At 41.9% G+C, this 27,344-nt stretch overlaps 1 protein-coding gene across 1 annotated transcript in view; it reads right to left on the bottom strand.

Annotated features, from left to right (window-relative positions):
* Positions 1-2,556: 2,556 nt before the first annotated feature.
* The window catches only part of LOC115049723 (connector enhancer of kinase suppressor of ras 2), a 57,988-nt gene continuing 33,200 nt past the window's right edge, over positions 2,557-27,344 (bottom strand). Inside the window, exons 10-24 of the mRNA XM_029512192.1 lie at positions 22,547-22,674; positions 22,241-22,452; positions 20,898-20,984; positions 19,910-20,118; positions 12,240-12,277; positions 12,088-12,130; positions 10,544-10,592; positions 9,659-9,831; positions 8,881-8,954; positions 8,675-8,746; positions 6,590-6,660; positions 6,376-6,476; positions 5,041-5,638; positions 3,695-3,957; positions 2,557-3,577 (exon numbers count right to left, since the gene is read on the bottom strand). Coding sequence (XP_029368052.1) covers positions 3,368-3,577; positions 3,695-3,957; positions 5,041-5,638; positions 6,376-6,476; positions 6,590-6,660; positions 8,675-8,746; positions 8,881-8,954; positions 9,659-9,831; positions 10,544-10,592; positions 12,088-12,130; positions 12,240-12,277; positions 19,910-20,118; positions 20,898-20,984; positions 22,241-22,452; positions 22,547-22,674 — 2,328 coding nt within the window. The 3' untranslated portion in view covers positions 2,557-3,367. The remainder of the gene's footprint in view (positions 3,578-3,694; positions 3,958-5,040; positions 5,639-6,375; positions 6,477-6,589; positions 6,661-8,674; positions 8,747-8,880; positions 8,955-9,658; positions 9,832-10,543; positions 10,593-12,087; positions 12,131-12,239; positions 12,278-19,909; positions 20,119-20,897; positions 20,985-22,240; positions 22,453-22,546; positions 22,675-27,344) is intronic.

Here is a 27,344-nt window from a genome sequence, read left to right on the forward strand (position 1 = left end):
TTATTTCAGCCAAGTTCAGAGAGTGTCTATAGCTCAGGTCATTCACTGAACGTTTCTAACTGAAGTTCAATCACACTACACCGAACAAACCCAGATCAAGTCTTATTCCACCAAAGCACAGCTCATTGACTGTAATGGGTGATTTTCAGGGTTCAATCCCCCTTTCTGCCTAGTGTGAACAGTCTCCTTCCTCCTCATGACCTTGCCAAGGACAAGATGGTATAAATAAAGGATGGATGCCATGGATAAATGTAAAGTAGTGCATGCATAATAGTTAAACACAGTACTAATCTTTTTAGGTGAGTGGTTATGAGGAGTTAACAGACACAGTTCAGTTTGTTGCAGATATTTTAAATAAGCTATCGCCGGAAGACTCCTGGCTTGTGAGGTGCCATTTTTTTGAAAAGTGGTCACTATTTTCTTGGTAAATGCTGTTCTGTTCCAGTGAATTCAAGAAAACGTACACATTAACAGCACATAGCTCATAGTGCAGAGGATTCAGTTTATTGAAGTCAAAGTTTAACAACTTAAGTTTACAATCTGTATTTTTTGTAATATATATATATTCATATATATGAAACCAAAAAAAGGCTACTTTAGGAAGAATAAATGTCATTTTCTTTCTTTTTTAATATCATCTTTAGTCAGTTTAATGTACAGAATAACAGTAAGCTAATATTATCCTTTGAAAAAGAGCAATATGTTCCTTTTTTAATGTCGCAGTGCAACTTACATCTTAAACACCTGTGCAATGTACCATGAGGTGTACACCCCTGAAAGAACACACAGTGGAATCTCCCTTTTCGGCCTGTTTCTGCAGGTCTACACACACAAAGATCTGGGAGGGAAAACACAGTCTCTGCCTACAAATCATAACTTTCATAGCTCCTTAATCTACAGTATGTCACCTGCTCAGAGGAGCAGTGGTTGGAAAAAGAAGGCCAACACCACAGATGAGAAACAGAGAGGCCTGCAGACTAAAACTTTACTGTAGCTCGTCTACAGCTGTATATGTGTAGGATCACCAGTATTGTCAGTCCATCATTGCCAAAGAGAGGGTTGTGAGGCACAGGGAAAGTGCTTGCATCATTTAGTTTCTTTGTGTTACTCTCAAATTAACCATTCAAAATAAGATGAACTATGTTGCTGGGGTGTTAAATATTTCACAACAGTGTGACATGATGAAAAACCTGAACCTACGCTCAAAGAACTACAGATAAAATATGAAGAATAAGTACAGAGGTGCTGGATGCAGCAGGTGCTACGCGTGTCTCTCAGAGTCTTCAACACTGGGGGGCACCGTTAAGTCCTTGGCCTGATATTGCAGATGAAATTATTCATCTGAGTTTGACAGACAGTACAGACCAGTTTATGTTGAGGTCTTTGACCACCCAGTATCAACCAAATACTTGGAGGGAATGTAAAAAAAAAAAAAAAAAAAAAAAGAAGTTAGTTTTAAAAATAACCGTACTGTCCTCTCTCAGGTAAGATTCCTGAAACCTTTGGATGTGCGTCAGTCCCTTTATGTAAACATCAAACTGAAAACTCCCAGATAGATGCTAAAGAAGGACCTGCATTAGATCAAATAACTGGGAAGCAAAAATTCCTCCATCAGTTACTGTACAGTTTGTGTCTTCAATTACCATCTAATGAAAAAAGACTTCATACCTGTGAACATACAAATAAAAGGTCATTCTCCAACAGTACTTTTGCATGTATCATGCGCTACAAGTCTAAATATCTTGTAATTATGAGAACACGATACAAAGCAAAAGAAAAAGAAAAGAACACAAATGATCCACAATATTTCACCCTGTCCAATCAAATCAGTCCGAGGCCTTTTTTCATGCAACACATCATCAGGAGAGGAATCAGCTGTGATGTAAACCAGTAAAAACTGTCAGTGATGGTGGTTGTTGTTGTTGCTGTTGTTCAACTGCCTAAACACCCTGCATCTACAGAGGGAAGAGGGGGACACTGCAAAACCTTGGCATAGAATACATCATACTTTACATTATATCTATGACACAAAACGTAAATAGATTTATATATTCTTCTATGTTTAAATATATTTGTAGACTGTACACAAATCTTTAGAAAATGAAACGGCAAATGCTTTTACCTGATATTTTGAACAGCAATGGTAAAGAGGCCAATGAGACATAGACCCTGTGATGCAGCCAATGAGATATAGAGATATAGAAAGTGCATTCTTTGTGGTGAGTGACTCAATTGAAAAGAACTTCCTAGATGTTGCATTCACTGTTCAAGAAAAAAAAAAAAAAAGTTTTGCACCCACGCAAATACATACTCTCTGTCTTCCCTCCGCTACCTCTAGAAGCATATCACAGTGGTAGTGGAACGCAAACATTTACATCAGTATACACATATACACAAGTCTTTGAGGACTAGAGAGAGAGAGGAAACAAAGAAAAATCAATTAAAGAAGAGGAGATGGAGGGAAACAGAGAGATAGAGGGAGAGAGAATGCAAACCGAATTGTAGAATTGCACTCTGTCAGAGGAGCCTCCTTCTGCAGATAAAATTGTGTGTATGTTTTTTTTTTTTTTGTTTTTTTTTTTTACACTTCACAGTTTGAAATAGTGTGCATCTAGCCAGTTTCTCAATGCTCGCAACACCTGTTTTCATCAGCTAAAACAGATAAACTAGTATCGATGGCTACCTTTCGCAGTCTTATAATAATGTCACTGTCCTATACTTTACCCCATGCTGTCCTGTCAGATCAGCCTGAAGCAACAGTTAGGTCCCTGTAAATCAGTGAGATATGCGGTGAGAGAAAAAGATAGAGAGAGAAAGGGGGAGAACTGGTGGCTCTGGGTGCAAAGTTCATCAGTACAAAAGTACAGTGCTGTGGTGAAAAGGATTCTCCTCTGTATTGCTGCTACATAGCTCCCCCTGCCCCCTTAAAATCAACCAGGAAAAAAAATATAGCAAAACCAATATAAAGGAACAAACGTGTTAAAAAGACTCCTTTTTTCCCATTTTGCTCGACAAGCGTATGGAGTTTATGCTGAGTTCCATAGAGAAAGGAAGATTAATGCTTTCTGTTCAGGCATGCAATAGGCACCCTGCGGGGTCCTCAGAATTATCAAAAGTTCATACACGCAGGTCTCAGACTGTTCCCTCTATGATATTTACACATCTTACAATGTGTGTTCCTGTATGTGTGTTTGTGTGAGTGCGTGCTTTGGATTGTGATCAGGGGAGAGGGTTTATCTAATGTAAAGCTATATGTGTATGTGTATGTGTGTGTGTGTGTGTGTGTGTGTGCACGCGCGTGGTCGTGCATGTGTGTGTTTGTAAGTGAGTGTGCACATCACTACAGTCTTGATTTCTCTGCTCTGTCTCACACATGTGTCTCAATGAAGGAGTGTGTGTGGGTCATGAGAGGTGCAGCCAGCGGGGAGAAGTCGTCCTGGCCATTGGTACCAGGGCTGAGCTGGCAGATGTCTGAGTAAAGCTCGCTGTGCCACTGCTTCCACTCTCTGAAGGTCTGGGAGCACAGGCCAGGGTCCTCCAGGAGGGCACAGATTACTGCCAGCTCTGACTCTTTGGCCTGGGTGAGCAAGGAGAACCATAGAGATTACTGCATTGAGTCCTCACACATCTGATTCTTCTTTAAATCCCCAAAAATCTTTGCCGTGTCTGTGGCAGTAACCTAACTTTGAGCTACCTTCAAGGTGCTGCGGAGGGCTCGCACCCGGTGTAGCCTGTCGTTGAGCAGAGGGTCCCTGGCTCTCTGGGTGAAACAACGTCGAAGCTCTTGCCTGCTACAAGGTCTCGGGTCTCCTAGGGCCGTCACGTTAGCTTGCTCCAAAGCCCGGTACAGCTGCTCTAGACCATCTAATGGCTCTGGCTCACGGCCCTCTGACACTCGCCGCTCCCTTCCTTCTGAAACCCTCCTCTCTCTGCTCTCAACTCTCAACTCCCGCAGGTCTGAGAAAGCCAGGACACAACCAGTAAGAGTCAGATTTAAAATGCACAATGGTGTGAGCAGAAAACCTCCCAAACAAAATATCTATTGCCATGTGCTCCTCATTAATGACACATGCACAAAAATGTGCATGGTATATGGTGTCGTGCAAGAACCACTCATCCAAACAGAAGAGTATTAATATAGCAAATAAGAGTAATTGGTGAGTGCGTCATTGCTTTACTGGACCCCTTACCACCTCTGATACTTACATAATAGACGTGTGGAGGTTTCCTGGTGTGGCTTTTGTGGGATGTCTATGTGTTTTGAGATTGCGGCTGTAAAACAAACTTCTTGTAGCTTATCGTATTTCACTTTGATTTATCATTGACAATTTTCATGTTTGGCCTTTCCACTTTGAACATACTTTGAATCTTAAATTGATTTGAGACACTCTATCACTCAAATGGATGGTTAACCACACCTGTCATCCCAGAGCCTGTCAATTTACTGGTGTGTGTGTAAATGTATCCAAGATGAAGTTTCCCTCCTCAGACATTCCATTTTATTTCAGTCACTCTTGGAGACTTTAACCGGATAGCTGCTCATGGTATCTATAAGTGCTATACAAAATTATCTGGATTTACTGGAAATGTCCCATTCGAAGGACTTCATCATTTCTACCTGAATAATGGAAAGTTGCAAGTATTCAACTTCAGGATCACTGACAAGAATTTCAATTTAATTATGGGCATTGCAGCTATTATTACTTTGCAGATTAAACCTCTGCTTTTTTTGTGGACCCACAGAGAGTTGTGCTGCAAAATGAAATCCATTTTATCCCATTTCATACACATTTGCTTTTTTCTGGCTTTCCATTTCCATTTCTATTTACGAAGTTGTCAAATGCTTTTACTCAAAGCGACTTACAATTGACCAACATCTGATTTCATTAAAACCAAATATAAAAAAATTAAGTGAATTCATAATCCCTCCCTTTGTGAAGTACCGTTGAATATTTGATGAAGCTATAAAAACACATAACTGACTGTGAGGCATCATAATTAACAGATGTTATACCTTCAGACTGTGTGTAATAAACTTACCCTCCTCACCCTCAAACATATCTGCAGCCTGGCCCTCTGCTTCCTCGTCCTCACTCCTCTCCTCCATGTGAGCTGAGGTATGTAACAGCTTTCCTGGCATCGGGTCTCTGTTCCTGGGCAGACTCTGGCTCCGCTGCTTGTGGGAGCGTCGGTGTGTGTGACTGTGTGTGTGTAGCCCCCGCTCCAGTGGGAACGGCCCATCCCGCTCCCTGTCCCTCTCTGCAGCATGGTGTCTCCGTACAGGGAGGGTGGCCTGCCTGCGTCTCTCCGGGGACATGCCCTGTCTGCCCAGGCCGCCGTAGAGCCCCATTTCTTCAGCCATGGTTCCCATAAGGCCTCCGTAATCACTCTCTCCCGGTGCTGTCTGGAGGAAGTGCAACCCTGCGCTTGTCAGAGGGGTCTCAATAAGGTCCTGCCAGGAACGACGCTCACGATGGGAAGAGCGGCAGCCAGATGAGTGTGTACTCGTGCTGCCTGTCCCTGTGCCCATGCCCATGCCATCTCCACGCTGGTCCTCAGCTGAGGAATGGGAGTGTGTGGACTCACTGGAAAAGTGTCGGCCATGCTTGGGCTCCGGGAAGGGGCTTGAAGAATTGACCTGGGGAGGGAGAGGGGAGGTGGAAGAAACCATCTGTGGAGGGATGGGGGAGGTGGAGGCACTCATTGGTGGAGGAAGTGGGGATGGAGTGGAGCGCATGAGGCTCATAGAGCTGACTGAGCGGGGCAACTGGTCATAAGTGTGCAGGAGATTAGTCTGGAGGGCCCAGGGTGGGGAGGGGTGGACAGGGTTGGTTGGTGTGGAGAGAGGTGACGGGAGGCAGAAAAATAAAATTTGCCGGGAAGGTGTGAGATGTGAGCACAGATACAAAGAGGAAGAGGCCCACAAAACAACGAGGAAGACATGTTCAAGGAAGGAAAGAGAGAGAACAGAAGAAGAAAGGCAAACAGAAGAGACCAAAAGATGAGAGCAAGAAAGCAATGAGATGGCAGATGAGTCACTCCAGGAAGGATTGAATAGCTCAGTGGGAAAACATGGTTCCAATGCCATTGCTCCTTCATATAGACATCTGAATTTCATCTGAACAAGGGTATGATTTCATTTTTATTTTTTAGATGTAATGTTCATTGTCAATTGCCACCACCTAGAGGTTAGATTGTGTACTAGTCCCGGCAACAGAACACAGAAGTGGTCTGGGCTGCTTACTGAACCAGAGAGACTCTGATGTTTTATTAATGCTGAGGGCTCTGGTCTATGCAGCTTTTAGGAATAAAATATTCCATCACAATGAAACACTGCAAAGAAAATGCTGAGAGTGTATGTGTGAGTGTACTTACTGACGGTGTGCGGTGATAAGTATCACAAAGAGATGAGGGTCCCTCCTGTTTGAGTGTCATTGAGCCATCGACCTCGTCTTGATCACTCTCACTCCAATAGTCTGATAAGAGGTGAGAATAGTGAGGTGCGCACGCACACACACACACCAGTGTTAATGACTCATAGACAGAAACATTCATGGCAATAATTTCAAAGCAAGCCAATTCATCTAACCTTCATCGGGGCGTGGCACCTTATCATCTGGTGTGTAGCCAATTGCAGCTAGCCCCAGCCTGTTCATCCACCTATAGGAAATGAGGAAAGGAGAAAGGAAAGGTCAGAGATGAAAAGTTAAGAAGGCATCAGCAGATGTATGAGAAAAGTGGCAGAAAGGAGAGAAAACGATGGGTCATACTGGGAAAAGGGTAGGTGAGGAATAAAAAAAAAACTTTCATTATTAATAATTTAAGTGATGTCTCTTCATGGTTGATGTGTCTAACTGACTCCATCCCCCTGACAAGGAGAGAAAGGAATCTGTATAATTATAGAGATGAATTCAGAAAGTGAGAAGTGACATTCGTCTGTCCCATTGTCTCCTCAACAGTGAGTCTCAGATGGTGTTCTTCGTCTACCTTCACACTCCTTGTCCTCCCCCCATCCGGATGTCTGTCTGGCCTGCAGATCCTGGCCTGTCCTCTGCAGACACCTAATAATAAGGTTGCTACCAAGAATAGAGGCCAAGTCTGGGCACAAACAATAGAGCTAATTGCTAATAGTCAACAAATCCCATGTTAAGACCCAAAACAATAATCATCCGATCCCAACAAGTAGGAGAAATGTATGCCAGCCTGATGGTTCTGTTGTTGCCAAAAAATTAAAGCAGATAAACTAGTCACATTGTTAACATTACCTCCATTACCATGAACATGAGCAATGTTAATACTAAATACAACATCCTGCTGCCCTAAGTGCTCATTAGGACAAAAAATGTCGATTAATCGGCTGAAAACATTTCCCAGTAAATGTGTCATTTTCTTTGTTTCAGTAAAGTTGTCTAACAATTACCTAAAAGTAACTTATGGTAGGAAATAATATTGTCTTTTGCGAATATAAAATGTTGGATGTATAATTTACATCTGGAGAAAGAGGAGCACAGTCTGGACTACTGAGAGATGAACAAACACATCACTGGCCAGAATTAGCTCCAGATAAGGAAAATATAGAATAACAGCGGATTTATACTCGTCTTGTCTTGTCCAGTTATGAGTGTCAGTTTAATTAAATTGTCAGTGTGGCTTCTTATTATGCAGTGGCCTCATAAAGTATTCAGACTCCTTGTGTGAAGATTTGATTTTAAGTGCAGGTTGTGTGTACTGAGGCGCAGGTTTTCCTTGAGGGCCTCTTTGAATTTGGCGGCATTCATCCTTCCCTTCCTTCTGACCAGTCCCCTCCTTCCTGCTACTGAGGAATAGAAATGGTTTTACGACCGTGTCCTGATCCATGCCTCACCTCAATTTTAACACAGGGGTCTGATGAGAGTGCCTTGGACTTCATGGTTCGGTTTTGTTCTGACATGCAGTGTGGATTTTGGGCCCTTGGTGTGTGTGCTCTCTAAAATATGCCCTTTCAATTCAGTTTGCAACAGGTGGCCTCCAAGTGAACTCTAGATATAGAGGTACGTAAAAGAAATATATTTTCAACTTGCCATTATGGCATAGTGAGTGAGTAATGGGACAAAATGGTTTTATTAAGTTTCACCAATCAAAAATGAATATACAACACAAAGTGTGCAACAAGTGAAGGGGTGTGAATATCGACTATGAAATTCTTTACTATAAAGCTCATGGAGAAGATTATTTTCTGGTGCTTACACCAACAGCTTCCCATTCATACATACGTACAAATGCTGTGCACAAGTGTGCTGCCACACATACATCTCCACGCAGAGTATGGAAGTCAAATATAGCCGGCTAATTACTCTCCCCCAATTATCTCCCCATGTCACTGAGGAGAGGTGTGGATAATTAGAGCTCATCAAATAACACTCCTGCCAATGCCACTACACCCACCTTCTCACACTCACGACACTAATACACATTTACACATACACAGCTCCACATATAACGACATAAGGCCAGGTTCATTTCTTATTCATGCAGTGTTGTGTTGGTGGGCTGTTGCCTTGTGCACACTTGGTTTACTCAGTTAAAGTATTCATGAAAGATCGTGTGCGACATCCCCAGTCTCTGACTATTGTCCACATTAAGAAACAAGCACATGCTCAGAAGGTCACACAGACACACAAACACAATCACTCACCTGTTCATTTCTTCAAGACAATCTGTGGCAAAGAAGAAGCTCTTGATTTTGGGATGACAGGCTTTGAAGGCACTGCAGTCAGTCAGGGAAAAGATGACTGATTAGTGTTTTTGTTTATTCAGGATATGTTTGTATACGTTCATGTTGTGTGGGCGAGCGCAAACGTGCTTGACTTATAATTTTGGCAACTTGTGAGGGACACTTACAATTTCCGCCTGCACTCTATGGCTCGGTCTATCCTGAACTCAGGAAGGCTGATGAAGCCCTCAGCCTTCTCATCCTGCAGGCACAGACAGATGGAGAGTGGAGGTACATCGTCAACACAGAGAACAAAATGTCAGACATAATGATATACCAATTACATTTGAGATAGTAGTACTGTAGTCAAGCATATGAAAACAACATATGCCTTTTACATTGGCTGGGATAAACTCCTTTAACTGCTGAATATGAAAAAACTAAGTTAAAACTTCACATTTTTTGTTAGCATGGAACAGTAGTCTTTCTTTCAAATAATACAAATACCCCTTTATATGCATTGATCCCAACATTTTATAGTCTTTTATAGTCTAGTTCAAATGAGGTCAATCAATGTTCTGAATGCATTGATACGATCCGATGGTGTGAATTCGAGCTGCAAATGTTGATCAACTAATTAAATAGTTGGTTAAATAGCTACTAAACAACTTTGATAATTGATTATTATTATCAACAGAAAAAAAAAAAACAGCATTTATAGCGGGTGTAAAATTTTGCTGCTTTCCTACTTTTTTATGGGATAATTTCGCAATTACTCTGCTGGAGCCCCAGAAGAAATGAACATTTACAGCTGCTTTTATCCACTGTGTTGTACTTTATGCATGCAATTCCTCTCAGTTTTGTTTAAACTAATAAGGACATTAGCTTTATCCACAAACCAAGGAAAAAAATTGACAATGAAAAATGCTGTCCAGGATATAATAATATCTGAATGTGATGCCTTACATTTTGGTTGGTGTACCAGTAGAGGCAGGACTCTTTGAGGATAAACCAGTATTTCCTCCATTTCTGAGTGAAGTAGCCTTTGGCATCCTTCTTCTTCCACAGCCATCCTTCACAGTCACCGTGGCCCAAGTCTTTGCAGGAGATTCGCCTTCTACTGGCACTGGTGAGGGAACCTGAGGACAATGTTTTGAGTGAAAGTTATTTTCATAGCATTTATCCCTGAATTGAGAAGGTTTTTAGAAAAGAAGCATATGTGTAGTCATCTATTTAGTGGTTCCAGTTAAACATGCAAAATCTACAGATTCGTCCTCTCTCTAAATCTGCAGGAGGTTACAGTAGGATTTTATTCCTGTAAAATCAGCTATCAGCAATGGGAACTGTTGAATCCCTCCAACTAAAGGATTTTCAGCACATCTGCATCTCTGATGAACACCCAGAGCACAGTGACAGTGATAAGTTAGTATCCCAAAATAGGAGACATTCTGTCAATGCAAGTAAAGTGAAAAAAACAAACAAACAAAACAAAACACACACACACAAAAAAACAAAACACAGATGGCAGGTTTAGCAAGAAATTGTATAAATGTATATTCCTCTTGTGCATTACTGTTTTCATTACATGCTGTAAATCTGGGTTTTTAACACTCATGACATTACATATATTATTATATCATCAGCTCTCCTTTTGATATGTTAAACTATTCTGTTGCTGAGACATACTAGGATAAATATTCACAGTACCCTAAATCAGTCAGGTTCATTTTCGAGTTCATACATTAACATGCAGTCATATTTTCTCTGTAAAACAACAGATCTGATTCTCTATGGGGCCACGCATGACAACATACATATTATAGCAGTACTTAGAAGAAAAAAACTGCCTACCTTTACTTCTCTTTTTGGTTTTCGTCCTCAGAGAGGTGTAATGGAAAGACTACAGAAAGGAGAGGGAAAAGACCTTTCTCAAAAAGAATTATCCTCACATATACAAAATAGAAATAAGGTGACAATGTATGGTTTAAAAAAATAAAAAAAAGCTTGTGTGCTGGTGATGATTCCCCAACATAAAGAGCAGCACAATTTTTTTTTTAGCTTATTTCCATCTTATCAGGCAAAGAGCAGAGAGGATTGAAAGGCACAGAGGGATCACACTGCTAAAACTGCTGCAGCTGGGAAGTGACCTACAACCTGTGCTGGAGAACCAGGAGTTGTGTGAAAGAGAGACTGAATATCAGCAATGCTGTGGCTGCTTTTAGCGCACGGGAAAATGTCCAATCAAATTTGCAATGTGATAAAGTTAGCAACAGTCCACCGAAAACCCACCACAAGTGCACACAAATGACGTTACATAGCATCACTTTTAAGTCAAAGTATTTTGTGTTTGGATTTTGTAAGAAATCTGTGGATCTTGGAGACAATGCTGAATGAACGTCTGTTTATAAGTCATCTAAACTGACTCACTGTGTGCTACAACTCACAGTGCTTTGGAGGAGGCTAGGGCTAATGACTAAGTCAGCTTCCTGTGTCACAGTGACCTAAATATGGAAACCAATTTACCTCATCTGACTGTTATCTTTTATTTAATTATTACAGGGCTGGATTGATTTAAAATCAGGTAACTCTCCTGTTCTTGTGTGGCTCAAGGACATGGTAGGTCTGCAGCGTTAACTCCACCAGCTTGTGCAGCATTGTCCCACAGGCATTCGAGAGGTCCAACCAGAGGACTGCCAGGTTGCCGTTGTTCCTCTTCGCATCTTCAATGATCTTGGGGATCACATTGGTGTGCTCGAGACACCCTTGTACCTCTGGAACTCTGAACCTTTTGAACCAGTTATTGACAGACGCCTCTAATTTGTGTATATCTTCCCAGATCTGCAGACCGAGGATGAATCGCTTAGCTGTTCTTTAGTCGATTGTCTGTCATGGGTGGAAATATTATCCTTCCCCCGCACGTGCTCGGCCCCGGGGTATCTTACAATATATTTTTCCATAGTCCTTTTTTCGATTCCTTTTCACGAAGGATGTGCTTCAGCCTGCCGAGCCTCCACACCCCAGCTCTGGTCTTTCCCAAATGTCAGCAGTCATCAAGTTGGCCCAACTTTACAGGTACCGGTGCCATCCGTGGACCAGCAGCATCACTCTCTCCTTTCCTTCTTCCCCCAGGAGACCACTTGGAATATTTGGCCCTTTAACTCCACTGGGCAAGAGAGGTCTTCAGGTGGGCATCCCCCTTCACCCTTGTTTCATCGATTTAATGAATCTCTTAGCAACAATGTGGTTGCTAAGAGATTCTGATGTGAAGGGAAGTGTGGAGCCTCTGCTTCATTAATCATGGGCTTATGAGTATGAGTCAAAAGACAGCACTGTTTAAAAATCTGAACCAATGTGTACAACCAATAAATACAAAGGCATGCAACACTGTCTCCTACCTTCCTCATGGAGGCGGCTCCTGAGCTTCCTGAGCCTGAGTATCTGCGGAAAAACAGACAGGATTAAATATAGCCACACACAACGCTTAAAGGTCCTTTTATCAGTCACAAGCATGTGGTCAAACCACAAACAACCACAGATGCGGACCCACCTGTCTGTTGTGTCAGCACGCAGTGTATCTGCACCTCGCTGGTGGACAGAAGAAAAAGAAACAAGGGCTTCATTTCAAAAAGCATCTGAAAAGCCTCCCTATACCCTCAGTACACTATAAACATGTACACAGTCACACACAGACACATACACACTCATTTGTGTACATCTGTCTTGTTAATTTTTCGTCTCTTTGCTGTTATGTCATTTACTTTTATTATTATGAAAATGTATTCAAAGCCTAAATAAAATGTGCATGGAGCCAACTTCCAGTATCGGTCCGGGGGGTGGACTCCTGAGCAGGCTTAAAACTTTTCTGTATGACAGAGCTTAGTAAAAAAGTTAAAGTCCATCTACTCTTTAGCTATGCTGCTATAGGCCTAGGCTACTGGGTGAAGGACTGAGCAACCCCCCCCTTGCATGTGCTGACAATAACCATGCTTCTTAGAAATCCCCATTTCTCCCAGTTCTAAGCATGTGTACTGCATTCACTAACCATGTTCTCCCAAAGTCTCTGTCTCTCCCAGTTCCTCTCCTCTCTCTCCCTGTCCTCATCCTGCAGGTGGTGACTCATCACCATCCCATGTTCCTGCAATGCCTGCTGCTCCCTTATCCTCATGAATTCCATACTACAGCATCATCTCCATGAACTCCATGCAGCATCATCTTCCTGCCTACACCTGTTTTGAATACCCCCCTCTCCTGCCCTCTCATTCTCACCCTACACTACACCCCCCCATGCCTATCTCCCTCTCTCTTTCTCTCTCTCCCTCTCTCTCACTCTCAACCCAACCAGTCGAGGCAGATGGCCGCTCCCCCCGAGCCTGGTTCTGCTCGAGGTTTCTGCCTCTTAAAGGAAGTTTTTCCTTGCCACTGTCGCCAAGTGCTTGCTCATCGGGGGATCTGTTGGGTCTCTTTAAATCATTTTATAAAGAGTTTGGTCTAGACCTGCTCTATAGGTAAAGTGCCTTAATGTAACTTTTTTATGATTTGGCCCTATACAAATAAATCTGATTTGATTTTGATTTGATTTGATTTGGAAAAAGTTTGTGGCAGAAAGTTAAAATTTAAACATGGCTTTAAACTTTTTATGTAGTTAAAAAGTGTTTTGCTATGAGAGGCTGACAATTAGTTTAATACCCAAAGATGACAAAACAGACACACAAAGAAAATGGAAAATACAATGCAACATATAAACCTCACTGCAGAATGTTTAATGTTAAGTGTTAAGCAGGACAATCGAAATATTAAACAGAAGGCCAATGTGATGTCACTTCCTGTGTTTCCACTATACTTTTTGTTTAAAATGCTTAATCTGAAAGAAATCATCATATGAAATGTAATAATAATGTCGGTTGTTATGATCTTTTGAAATTAACAAGGCAATATACTTTCAAAGTTGCTTGCCTTTGTTAGGGTGCTGCGGGTATCAGATCAATGTCATCAGCTACAAAACATTTTGGCTGAATTGAGGCTTGATGTCCAGATGACTAAAATTCAATAAGGCGAAGCGGTGAAAGTATTGTGTATTGCCTCAACTAATTAAATCACTTGTGAACCACTAAAATAGCTCTCTCCACAAAATATGCTCCACTGAACTCCACTAAGTGTTTCTGGCGTCCTTTAAAACATAGAGAGCTTGTTATGAACAAACAAATGGGCCTAAATGGACATAGGGCTGCTGGAAGAGACATCTTGTGCTAAAGTTATTGTTATATTAGGTATATTATTCATATTTTGGATGGTTTTAAGCCACTTCAACTGTGTAGGCTACTTATTGTCATGCACTATGATAATGCAAACGCTAGACAAAGACATGAAACTTTAAAGGTAAATGTTCTTTGTGTCTATTTTAGTCGTTAAAATGTTGGTGTTTTGCATTTACGGAAACAAGAATCCTACAGAATAAAAACTGAAGACAAGCCGGCCATTAGGGTTAGAGGGATAGTATACTTCATGTGCCACAGAATAGATATGTCACCACCATGAGAAACACACAGCTGAGAGGGTTAGTAGATAGCTGGTGTGAGCTAAGCTGTGAATGTGTGTGTGTGTGTGTGTTTGCGTGCTTTGTGTTTTAAGCACAGTCTGTCAGTCCTGCTTGTAATTGGTCTGGCTGATGCTGAGTCATACACCTACTCACGGGGATACTTATTTGTGTATGTGCGTGTGTATGAGCAAATGTGTGTGTTTGTCCAGAATAAACTCCTATTTAGACTCAGGCGTGTCTGAGGAGATGGGGATATTAGGATGAGTGAGGATGAGTCGTGAGATGGCTACCATGCATACAAATGCACTGCTGTGTGCTAGTGTGTGTTGACTTGTGTATGTTTGTGTGTGTGTGTGTGTGTGTGAGAGAGAGAGAGACAGAGAGAGAAAAGACAAAGTTACAGAGGGGCGTGTCTAAGAGTGTCACTGTCATTCTCATAATCTGTGATTCTGGCAGCCAGGAAATAACACTCATCATCCTAACTTTCCTTTGTCTCCTCTACCTGTCACACACATACTAATGTGTGTCAATCTGTGAACAGCATGACCTATCATATAATTACAAACGCTCCACTCTGAAGGACGAAGACATGAACTGAGAGATAAAGAAAGCTACGGAGGAGTGACTCCGGTCCAGTTTGTTAAATAAAAGTGATTTTAATAATAGTTTAATAACGATAGTCAACTAGTTCTTTCACTCAGGAATCATTTCTACATGTCAAAAGGTGCTTAAACACTATCTTCTAATAAAGCTGATGTTAATGAAGTTAGTTACATCTGTGCTTTTCCTACTTTGACAAGTCAAAATGCTGTCTGTGAAAACAATTGATTAAAAACAAAAAATTGGCATGTGAAACAAAAAAACGGCAATAACCTCTACCGCCACTACTGGAACTAAGAGTGATAAAAATTCATTCGCTCTGTTTATTTTTCTAATTGAGTCTTTTAATTTGTTCCATGACAATCCCCATTATATTCCACATTTGTGGGAACTACAAAGCCCTCACAGTCTGGTTGTCAAAGCTTTTCACTGTAATGGGTTTTATGAATGTCAACAGCAGGATGTGCTTCTATTGTGAAATATTTCTCAATTTTGCCTGATCCTGTTGCTCTTTATTGCACTAGATCCATCTCACAGACACATCGATTCAGTACTTGTTAATTGTTTCCGGCTGTGCGTGGTCTGATGCCTCATATATTAAGCATGCAGAAGAAAGGACCGGCCTGAAACGTGCTGTTCATTAATCGTTATGTTTCGACAGTTTACTTACAGTATGTGTATTGTTAAGTTACTCCTCAACACTTCCCTCCCTGTATGTAACACCGGGCTTGGGCTTTCTGTTCAGCCTCAAATACAGTAACTGTCCAATTCGAGTGGTTCAGTCAGAGGGGGTTTACGGCACAACAGGAAAAGTGTGTGTCTCATTGACCAACAGTTCACTCACAATCAGTCAGTGTAAGGAAAAAGTCGAATATATGTCATCTTTTACTGTTAACGGGATTAAAGCTGAGGCACAAATGTCTCCTCTTGTTGAGCCAGGTGATGTGTAAATGTCTGTATGAGTCCAAACTTAGGTAAACATGATTTGTTATCTACAGCTTTGAACAGCTACGCTGTTAACAATGATAGTTTGGCTCCCTTGGCTAGTGGCACTAGAAGTCCAGGTTGCCAATAAGTTTCACGTTTCTCAATGTGGATGTCCTTTTTCTCCTGGCCATGCTGACTGCTAAGTTACCAGAGAACAAAACTGACTAACTTACTGGTGTGGGAATGCAAGCCGGTTTCTAATGATTGCTCATTCATCACTGAAGATTAATAACCACTGAATTTTTAATGATTTAGATGTATCACATGGACATAATTGATCTAAAATGGTTGTATATTTCACGTCATAGTAACAATGGAGGGACTTGCTTTATAGATATCACACAATATAACAAATTTTACATGTGGGAAAAGGCAAACCATCCAAACGAATTTGTACGGACACTATTTGCAGCCTATATCTCAGAATATCACGACCCCGGGAACGCGAGTGATTGACAGGAAATGAACATTTAAGAAATGAGGCAGGCCATGCATGGACCTTTTCAGACACCTCCTGGCCATGAGCATGTAACTGAAATCACCATTAGGGGGAGACAAAACACAGAATGTGACAGAATTTTCATTCATTCATCTTCTACCACTTATCTGTTTCCGGGTCGTGGGGGGTGCTGGAGCCAATCCCAGCCAGTACACCCTGGACAGGTCACCAGTCCATCGCAGGGCCAACACACAGAGACAGACAGAGACCAAACCAAACCGAGCCTGCGGCCTTCCTAATGTGGGGCAACAACACTAACCACGATGCCGCCATGCTGCTCTAACAGGATTTTATGATGTATTATTAATAATGATGTTAGGTGTGATATGATATAATGATATAATGACATTAGGTGTCCACTCTTTTTAATGGTGACATATTTACAAAAAATGGCCATTAGCTTTTCTGTCAAATGATACTATTATTACAGATGAACGAGACAGGATAGAGGAGGAAGAGTGAGCAGGAGGAAAGAGACAAAAAAGAGACAAAAAATGCCCAGAAAGCAATGCCGTGAATATCCCAGAAGGGGACGGGAAACCCAACTGGACTCGCTGATTTGGACACTTGCCAATACAAGTAAAACATTTCTGCTGTCCATGCAGCAGGTTTACTCAGCAACAAGAATACTCTGTGTCACTGCTGCTTCTGTTTCATACAGATTATGTGGCCAACCAAAACAGGCCACAGATTAGGAGGGCATCCTCCTCACTACAGGTTCAAAGGAAGCATTGGATCATTTTATGGAGCACAAAAAAAATCCAACATGTGCACACCATCAGTAATAAGTTTTAAAGCTCGGAAAGTCACATGGTTCCACAGGGACATCACAGAGCAGCTACAAGCTGCAAACTTCTTTGACCTTGTGGGTTATAGCCAATATTTCAGACGTATACCACTAGTTACACCCCTCCTTGTAAAGAGCATGGGAATTGCTTTTTGAGGTCACAATAAAGTTCCAGACAGCAACAATTAAGGTATGATGCATGCATATGCAGCCTCTCTCAAGGTTTGACCCTGACCTAGACCACAGCACCATTACATGTAATTCACCTCTTGCCATCATCCAACTTTGGTGATTAAACTACAAGGATAATCTCTGAGTGTGTGTGTCCTTTTTCGGCTTTTCCCTATCTGGAGTCGCCACAGTAAGTCATCTTGACTTGCATGATTAGATTTGGCTACAGTTTTACGCAGGATGCCCTTCTTGACACCATCTTTCCCATTTATCGGCACAACAATACCATCGGATGTGGGTGCACTGTGCTTTCTCAGCTCGAGGAAGATACAACTTGAGAAACATGGATTAGACACCTTATATGTGTTAATCACATGATGGTTACTCCTGTTATGAGTAGAGCTCTAAAAGGTGCCCCAAGCGTGATTCAGACAGAAGCTCTATGTCCACTACTACACTAAAGAAAAAAAGGATTTCCATTGCTTCACTTCTAAAGTAATGGTAAGACCATGCAACTTTACAATTTTTTCTCTTCCACAAGTCTCTTGTCTACCAACAGAATTTATAAACCCTTAAACAACAACTAAGTGTAGGGGGGCAAAAAACTTGTCCAGCTGACTTTTCATGCCAGAATCAGTCTGAATGGTACTTTCTAAAACCCCCCTGCTTTGATAAAGGTCGTGAATAGTATTTGTCATCTGCTGGCTCTCTTTGTTCCTGCTGCCAATAACCCTCTTTAAATATCTATAGATAGAAAAAATGAATCATATGGCAATAGAACAAAAATGGTAATTCAGAGTAGACTCAAAAGTCAGATCTCAACACTGGGGAAAGCTTTCACCTACAGCCTGAATAGATTATTGCTGCACAGTATTTCCATGAAAGAAACATAAGAGACACAAAACCCAGAAGCCTTCATTATGTACTTTTTCCTTTTTGGGCCATCTTTCCAGCATATTTGACCATCCCAGACCATCGATGAAGGCAGAGATTTGGACTCAGTTTGGCTTTTACCTAGAGCCCTATAAAATTTGTTTTGTTTTTTTTTCACAAATTTCATTTTAATTTTTACGATATTATTTTTTTTTTTCCACTTTTTAATTTTTGAGAATTCCGTTTTTAGCATTTTACGTAAATTGAACCCAGAGACAGAGTTTTAAGTAATGAAATATAAACAACTTCTTCAGTTATAACTGAAAACTTGAATGCTTTCACACATTTAAGTAAAAACAACAATAAAACAATGAAACATGCGTCCCACAACTTTGGTGGAAATATCAAATCCACTGTAAACTTTATCATTTCTTCTGTCCCCATGCTCTTTGGTTTTCCACTGATTACTGACATCTCCATTGAAGAACATGATGGTCAACCTGTTTGTGTTGAGCTCAGTGAGTGACTTTGCACTCAGACAGCCGCTTCACTGGTGGAGGGCGTGCATTATTAGTGACCCCCTCTGAGCATTTTGCCTGACAGATACGTTCCTTTTTATTCTGAAAAAAAAAAGGGGCCAGGGTCCGGTCTCTCATCTCGTCTAGTATAGTATTCTCTGGAGGGGTCCCTTTCTAGTGTTTTTTTTGGGGGGGCGGGGGAGGTCTGGTCTGGTCTAGTCTCTAGTGGGGTCCGGTCTAGGAGCTGGGGGTTCACTGTTCCTTGCTTTACCCAGTCCATTACTCCCCATCAATTAACCATTTCAATTAATCGACCGTGCCCTCTACACTTAAGTCACCATATTCATTCATTCATTAATCTATCTGTCTATCTATTTATTATTCATGGGTAGGGGTGCATGCATTATTAGTTACCCCTTCTGAACATTTTCCCAAAAAATAAGTTCCTTTTTATTCCGGAAAAAAAAGCAAATAAAAAACGTTTAAAATGTCGGCCAGTTCTGTGTTATTCCGTGTTTATAGTGACTCTGAATCAGAATCGAATCGTGAGATAGTAAAAGATTCTCACCCCTACAAACTGGGTTAACACTGTTCACAGCTTCACACTGCCGCAGCCTATTTAGCCTTTCTTTAGTCTTTATCAAGTCAAGCAACGTAGAATATAAAATATGTGAATAAATATAGTGTTTGGTTGTTGTTGTTTTTTTTTATAACTTTACGTTCTCACTAATTTTTTCATACACTTTTGGTGCTATCTCTGGGTTGAGGTAGACATACCGTTCCAATTTTTTTAAGTTGGACACTGAGAAAGTCATTGAAAAAACTATAATACCTGGATGTAAGCAATTTCCACGCCACGGGTTTCCCTCAATTTTGTTCTTTATACTGCCTCACCAACTCTTTTTCTGAGCCTCAGAAAACAATGTTTTATTTCTTTCCTTCTTTCTAAATTTAATTAAAGTCAGTCATTTCATTTAACTAAGCAATGTCCACACACACACATTTTTTTCTGCCCAATGGACTAAACTGACCATAAAACATATCTACTTTGAAAATGACCTGATAATTACAACCAGGGCTGCAAAACATTAGAGATATAAACAAAGCTATAACTACATATACCCAGGGGCAGATGAGCTGATTTGATTGGCTGATTATTTGTTTATTGCTGTCTGCTAACAGAACCTCCCCTCAGGTACATTAAAGTGCTATTCTACAGAAACCAGCTAGGAACAACTGTACATACAGGCAATGCTTCTGGTGGCTGGTCTAGGCGCAGGGTGGAGGACAGCATGGAGGGGCTGATGGGAAAGCTGGGGCTGCTGGGATTGCGGCTCTTGCGCCGGGAACGTCTGGTAGAATCCCGCCGGCTCTCTCTTCCTGGACCCTCGGGTTCCTCCTCAATCACCAGGATCTTGTCATCGCTCAGGTAACGGAGCAGGGAGTTGTCTGAATCTGTGGGGAAATGGGGGGAGTATGGAGCGGTTAAGGCTAAACAGAAGCGATGGCAGAGAGAGGAAAACCACAGAGGCGGAGGGAGATATCATTGTCGAGTCAAGGGGAAACCCCAGAGGAACAGGTGAGGGTGAATAGAATGTTACCGATAAAAAGCCAGCAGAAAGGAATAAACGTGCCTCCGGGCTCTTGATAAGGATCCACAGCCGGGCACATAGAGCTAATCAGTTTGCAGTGATTATACTGATTTGGAGGGCACCTCTGCTAAATCCTGTCCCCAACATAACGTTTTATTCTGTTTTAACTCCAAATAGAAAAAGCTTCTCACCTTATTTATATATTATCCATATACTCAAATGTGAAAAACTAAAAAAGTGACTGAGAAAGGGAAGGAGAAAGGCAGACCTCGACAGAAGTATTGTGCTTTAATGTTATTCATAGACTTTCTGATGGTGGAGTGGAGGATCCTTGGTTGAATACAGATCGAGTCTCACCGCAAAATGGTGAAGCTGGTTAGAACTGGTCACAGAGAAATAGCCTCATTTCCACAGCTGCTGTATAAATGCAATTTCCTTGCATTTATTTTTATTTGTCACTCCATTGGATACATACCTGGCAGATATGTATCCTCACACAACCACACCACCATGGATAACCAGAGGATGAGCTGAAATGTGTTGAGCTGAGTATGGAGCGAAGCACGGCACCAGTCCAACCTGTTTGTGTCAAGTGTGTGAGGGCCCATGTTTTTGAACATATTTGTGTTAGTGTGTGTGTACCTCGGCTCCCTCTCTTGCCCATGCTGGGTTCCTTGGCCTCGGCCATCCAGTTATATTCGGGAGGCATGGAAACAGGTCTGAGGTCACCTGGAACAACCAATCAGCAATCAGAGAGTCGTTTGTGGGTTGAAGGAGTGAGGGTGTCTCGGGAAGGTAGTGGTCGAGACAGCGAGGCGAGGACAGGTGAGACAAAGTGTGTGCAGGTGAGAAGATTCTTTAGGGAGTGCTTTGATGAGTAGGATAAAGACCACGTGGCCACATTTCACGGTGACATCAACAGTTGCTCAATTCCACTGAAATGTGGTTAGCCTTGTGCAAGCAGTACCTCGTTAATCTGATACAATGTTTACTATTGGATGATAAGCACCGCCAAGCTGTAAAAGTTATAACGTTTCAGATTTGAGTTTCTGAGATGACTGAGATTACTGCAGCTCAGGCCAATTAGTGAGGGAGGTGTAGGAAATTGCTTGACTGCATGTGTAAAAATAAAATACATACTTCAATCAAGAGTGGTCATTATGCATGTTCAGTTTCTACTTTCTGGTTCAATATGTACTTTCCTTGTCGCTCCGCTTTGGCCTTCACCTGATATCTGTTCTTTTAGCTTCCAAATCGCTATTAACTTTTGTATGTGCTGAGATTTATCTGAGATTGTTTGCAAAACACAGCTGCTTGCTGTGACTGGAAAACAATGCGGTAAGAATTAATCAACGCAGTAGAGTTGTAGGCTGCATGACCGAAAAACGAAAATGAATTTACGCTAAAATAGTATCAGTCTTTATGACTGAGCCCTTTCACACTAAACTCACAACCCAAATTTGTGTCAACAAAAAATAGAATTTGGGACGCCATTCATGGAGAGAGAACGCTACTGTAGAGAGTTGTACAAACGTTTATGTCGTAGAGGCTTCTACGGTGATTATAATACAAGAGTGCACGCTGTTGGGTGAGCACAGCTGTCAAAAAATCGGTTTCATGATGTCTCCTTCTCTCACATGACCCTCACCTCACACATCATAGCAGCCCCTTAAGGCTTTCCCTGGAAGGTACAGGATATTTAAAAAGCTGTCTGGGACACAGGTTGGCACGGGTGGTGAGGCAGAAAGGGAGCTGGAGACCATGTTTTTGGACTGAAGCTTTGGCACGTGATCAGTGTTTTTGGATGTGTGTGCACACTGAAGCAGAGCCATGAAGCGAGTGATGAACACATACAGAAGAGTTTTGGGAAAAAAATAAATAAATCTGAAAACAAAAAAGTGAGTCATGCTGTTCTTCGAACCAAACAAAGGGAGCTGGAGCCACTTCTCCCTTACTCACACTGTTGGATCGTATTTCTATCTTACCATGCGTGGGTGTCTTGTCCCGCCGACGAACCCCTGTATTGCGGCCCCTGTCATAGTCAGGCCCTGGTGGTCCATCTCCTTCTAACAAGGAGAAGAACTGACCACTGTCCTGGTCTAAGTAGTAGCTGACTGCCTCTGAACCTTTGGATCCAGACTGGGAGCTCACGCTGTAGCGGCTGATGTCGTCACATGACATCAGGCCCATTTCCTCCCTGGGGAGAGGAGAGATGCTATCATCACTGTCATCAGTGTCATCAGCTGGATTATAATAATCAACATAATGACCATCAAACATCTGCGTCTGACCTGGTGCTGTAGAGTCCGGAGACAGGAGAGAGGATATAGACGTCCTGCATGCTGGGGGCGTCCATTTTGGACATGCCTAAAGTTCCACCGGGAGTTGGGGATGTGCTGGTGGGGCTGGTCGGGACTGGCTGGAGAGAGAAAAATGAGAGAAAGAAAGAGGGAATGACTCTATCTCTGTAACTTTTCATTGAGGAATGACCGTAGCTCAGTGTGGGGATCTCAGAGCACAACCTGAAACAGAGCGTTACATCTCTCCCCTCCTCACAGTAAAACAAACAAGTACACAATTTACAGTGTTATGAGGCAAGGGAACCTTGTATTTGTGATATCTTCCTTTTGCTGCAGCCAGCAAATACTGAATCACAAACAAGAGTTATTTCCACAGAGCTGCCATGTTGTCTCTCTTTTTCTATCTTTCTGACTGTGCAGCCTTTCACACATTCAATCGTTTCACTACTGTCATTTTGTCTCAAACCTCTTCACTCACACCGCGCTCTCCATGTCTGTTCCCATGACAACCCCTCCTCTCCCATCCTTCTTTGCGCTTCCTCTCCCCTCAACGCACCCACTCCTCAGCCCCTAACGCATGCTTCAAGAGAAGGGGAAGGAAAGAGGAAAGCTACCGTTGTCTCCTACCTCAGCCTGACTCAAGGGCACATAGGCTTTTTTGTCATCGAGTCCTCCGTGCTGTGAGGACTGGATGCCTCACTTCTCATGTCATGGAAACTCACTCCAAGTTTTAAATGAATAATGTTTGTTCTCAGTTGGAACAGCTGGGGTGACAATTACATAGCTTGTGCTGGCAGTTTCTCCCCAAGGATGATCTTTCCCAGATTTTGAAGAATGGAGCGTTTTACAGTATGTCTGAACAGCATACGCTTCATTTTACTGAGGAGATATGAGTGTAGACAGAATGGATAAACAGGCACAGTCTGAGCCATGGCAAGGCAGGCCAGGCAGCGTTCTCATTAAGGAAGCCCAGTGTTTCATCATTTCATCAACAGTGCATTAGTGGAATTCATTTCATATTTCAAGGCTCCCACTTCCCCCTCCCCTCGCACTACAACCATTCCCAGGTCCTGTCTCGATCTTCAAGTCTTTCTCCGGCACAGTTGTCCTCTCAAGAAGGCAGCATACAGTAAAACAGCTTCACAATAAATAATGAAGACGGGGTGGGAAGAGAGGGATGTGAGCAAGAGAGAGGAGAGCAAAGGAAATAGGACAAAGAGAGACAGGGAGAGAGAGTGCACTAGAGGGTGAGTGAGGCAGAGAAGCTGTGTAGTGTGGTGACTTGAGTTAAGAGTGAAAACAGTAATTTAGTGATTACAACCCACTGCTGTCTGCATGGGAAGGGGTGTGTGTGTGTGTGTGGGGGAGGGGGGGGGGGGGGGGGGTAAAGAAGTAGAGAGAGATGGAGCTAGCACAGCAGGCTAAATTCCAGTCTGTTAAAACAGCACTGAAACCATTTGGCCCCTGCTGTGCCCAGTACAAACTGTCTGCAAACCACTCTTCACGCTGATGTAGCACATCACACCATCCTAACGTGCACTTGTGCAAATTAAAACACAAAAGATATTTGACCATATCTGTGTGAATAAAAACCTTACAGTGGGGAAGGATGATGGACTGAATTCATTAGCATAGCCAATTCCTTGTTTTGCAGAACAAGGCTTTTCAATTTTTCTGTTCAGAAACTTTTCACGTCATCATTGGTACAGTGCTGTTCAACACAACAAGTATGTTATTCTGTTCACAAGTATGTTTGACAGCCTGTTTCCGGTGTTACAAAATAACTTTAGATGCATCACCTGAAATTCATGCTGGTACTAATGAAGCATAGGGCTGCCTTTGCAGCTCAAAGAGGAGAAGCAGAAACTGTACCACTACTCAGTATCATCAGCTCTTCAAGTACTTGTGTTAGCAGTTAACAATGAAGTGCACTCAGCATGACAATAACACCAAAGCTAGTGTTCATGTTAAATTCCTCCGATGAAAATTGCAGCCAGAAGCTTCTCCTTTTTATGATGCTACAATAAAACCAACTTTATAGAAGTCTTTGTTTTTGATGTGCAATTTTTTTGGTTTTTAAACTGTGGTGGCGTGTTTTGCTTCCAGGATTGTATTTTATGTTTTTCACATTTTTCAACATGCTTTGGATGCTATAAATATAAATGATAATTGATCGATAAAATCTATGATAAATGAATCTCCTGAAATAACACGTTATCGTATCTGTGCAATATGTGCAAAAAAGTGTGTAAGTACAGAAGTGTGTGTTCTGGTGTATTGGCTGAGAGCACGACTTCCTGGAGTCTCACTGTTAGGTTGTCACGCAACCAGACTCTAGGAGAGGTTTCCCTTCTTCCTCATTCTAAGACAAGCTTAGTGACCACTGGGTGTTATCTTGTATTTACTATACAGACATAAGAGTCACTGTCATGTAGGCAAAAAACAGAAAGAAAGAAAGAAAGCATTACTCAAACTATCCTTTCAAATTAAAAGTTTCTCTGTTCTTACTATACTTAAGAACTTAAAAACTTTTGGACTATGGAAATGGCAGCTACCAAAAAAATAGAATCTAAACTAACATCTAGAAGCTGTTATCTCACCATCATGTCCCGTGGTTTTCATTGGAGGGTGAATTTAGATCTTATTTTTGAGCATCATGAAGACTTCTCCATGTTTGCTTAACTATTAAACCTGAGTCTGTTGATAAAGATCGCGAAAAAGTGTAAAACTGCTACTAAAGAGACGCCCAGGTGGGACAGACTTAGAGTATGATTTGTCCTGTTTTCTTATTGTAGATAAGTTTCTGGATGCACAGGGAGCTATTGTATTCAAAATTCAAAGCCAAAAATAGATCAAAAGAATCTTTTCCAAGTAAACTACAATCCCTAACCTAGTCACCTGATCCATCAATGATGCATAATACATGTAACCTAAAATAGTAGGTATTTACAATAAGCAATAATTTAGATGTCTAAAGTTATCACAGATTTATGAGAGTGGGGTCATGGAAAAGGCAAGGTGCACATGTGACTGGTGAAGTGGCTCGTGATGTGGCTGCACTTTACTCCCACTTTGCAGCAGCTCAGCAGAAATGCAATATGCATCATCACAGCGATCCCCATCGTCTTTGTTAGAATTATTGCCAGCATCATTGTAATTATGGTGCATCATCAAATTGCTTTTACTCCATCTGTCCATGGGCGAAACAGATACATCCACAAAAAACAACAAACACACACACACACAGGCAAATATGTGCCATTTTTTTGAAGAATAAAAGCCATCCAGGGATTTGGAGGTAGAATCACATGATAATTTGCGGAGATAAACTGTTTCCTTTGTGGATTCAGTTATAATCCATCTGAACGTTTGCCACATTGGGGCTAAACTCGACAGCCGCACAATTTATCCTCCAAAACCGGGCTTAGAGGTAGTGTGCATGTTTGTGTGTGTGTGTGTGTGTTTGATTTGGAAGTGTGTATATAAAACATGTATCCAAAACCAGGCTTAGAGAGTGCAGTGACCCAGTTCCTTTGTCTCTGAAAGGAGCAGTGCGACCGACGACAGAAAACATGGGTTTGCACACATGTGCACACAGACAGTTGACACATACAGATGGACATGCATGCACACAACCATGCTCGGAAATGTGCGTACACTCACCCTTCCCAAATCTCTTTCTCTCACACACATTCTCAGACAGTTTAGCAGGGTATTTTGGATTCAGTGAATTATCTCCAGTATTTGCTGAGTAGCGGCTCTTGTTTCAGAGCCAGTGGAGCTGCCGGTAGTTGCTTATGAATAATTAAGCGCTCCAGTCTTTCAGAGAGAGAACAAATCTAAAACACTCCTTTCTTCCCCTCTCCCACAGATATTTCAGCACTGTGATCTGGCTGCTCAAGGCACATTTGTGTCTTAGCAGCCCATCAGGGTTCCCACAATTCTTTGCTGTTGCACGCAGAAAATACAACGATAAGCCCATGGTAACAACTAGAAAAACGATCTAACAAGACAGCAACCTGGAAACAAGAACACTCCTCCAACTACAAGAAGTAGCATTAAGCTATGTGGTAGCTAAGACGCTTTAATGGTTTCTAGGCCATTAAAGAAAACATCTCCACAAAACGCTTGAGTTGAATCTGTCCTCACATGTTCACTCACATGTGTTGTATGCTGCTAAATATTGCATTTAAATACTCACAGACATGGAAAAACAAACGGAAATACAAACAATAATTAGCTTGAAAAGAACAAAGAGGAGCCATCCTGGAGGAGACACTGAAAAGGAGGATAAAAAAAAAAAAAAAAAGAGAAAATGGCAAAGGAGAGATCAAAGCATGCATGTAGCATGTAAATGAATTAGCCTGATGCAAGGTTAAAAATAGCAACCATGGAGCACGGGGTTCTGAGAAGACCGTCGCTGCTTCACAAAGCACTCAGGCAGCACCAGACTGGCCCTTGCCTCACCCCTCCGACCATCTCGGCACAACTTGTTCTTCCTGTGTGCCAAAATCGCGGAGTGTTTTCTCTCTGAACTGCAACTGCTTGAGTGACAGATTTACCAAGTATTTGCTGTTGAGTGAAATGTCAACACCAGCTCCAAGCTATAAGCCTTCAAACAAGCACTCCACCTCCTTTTCTTTTTTTTTTACACATACAGTAAATTAATAATTTTCCCTCTTGAAGAAGAGTTGTCCTGAGGGCCAAAGGTTGAATGAATATCTCCATTTAATGAAGGTGAATGCAGTTGAAAGTGTGGATGGACCCTTTGCTGACCTTGTATTGCCCT

This window comes from Echeneis naucrates, chromosome 10 (assembly GCF_900963305.1).
Source record: "Echeneis naucrates chromosome 10, fEcheNa1.1, whole genome shotgun sequence".
Lineage (NCBI taxonomy): Eukaryota > Metazoa > Chordata > Actinopteri > Carangiformes > Echeneidae > Echeneis > Echeneis naucrates.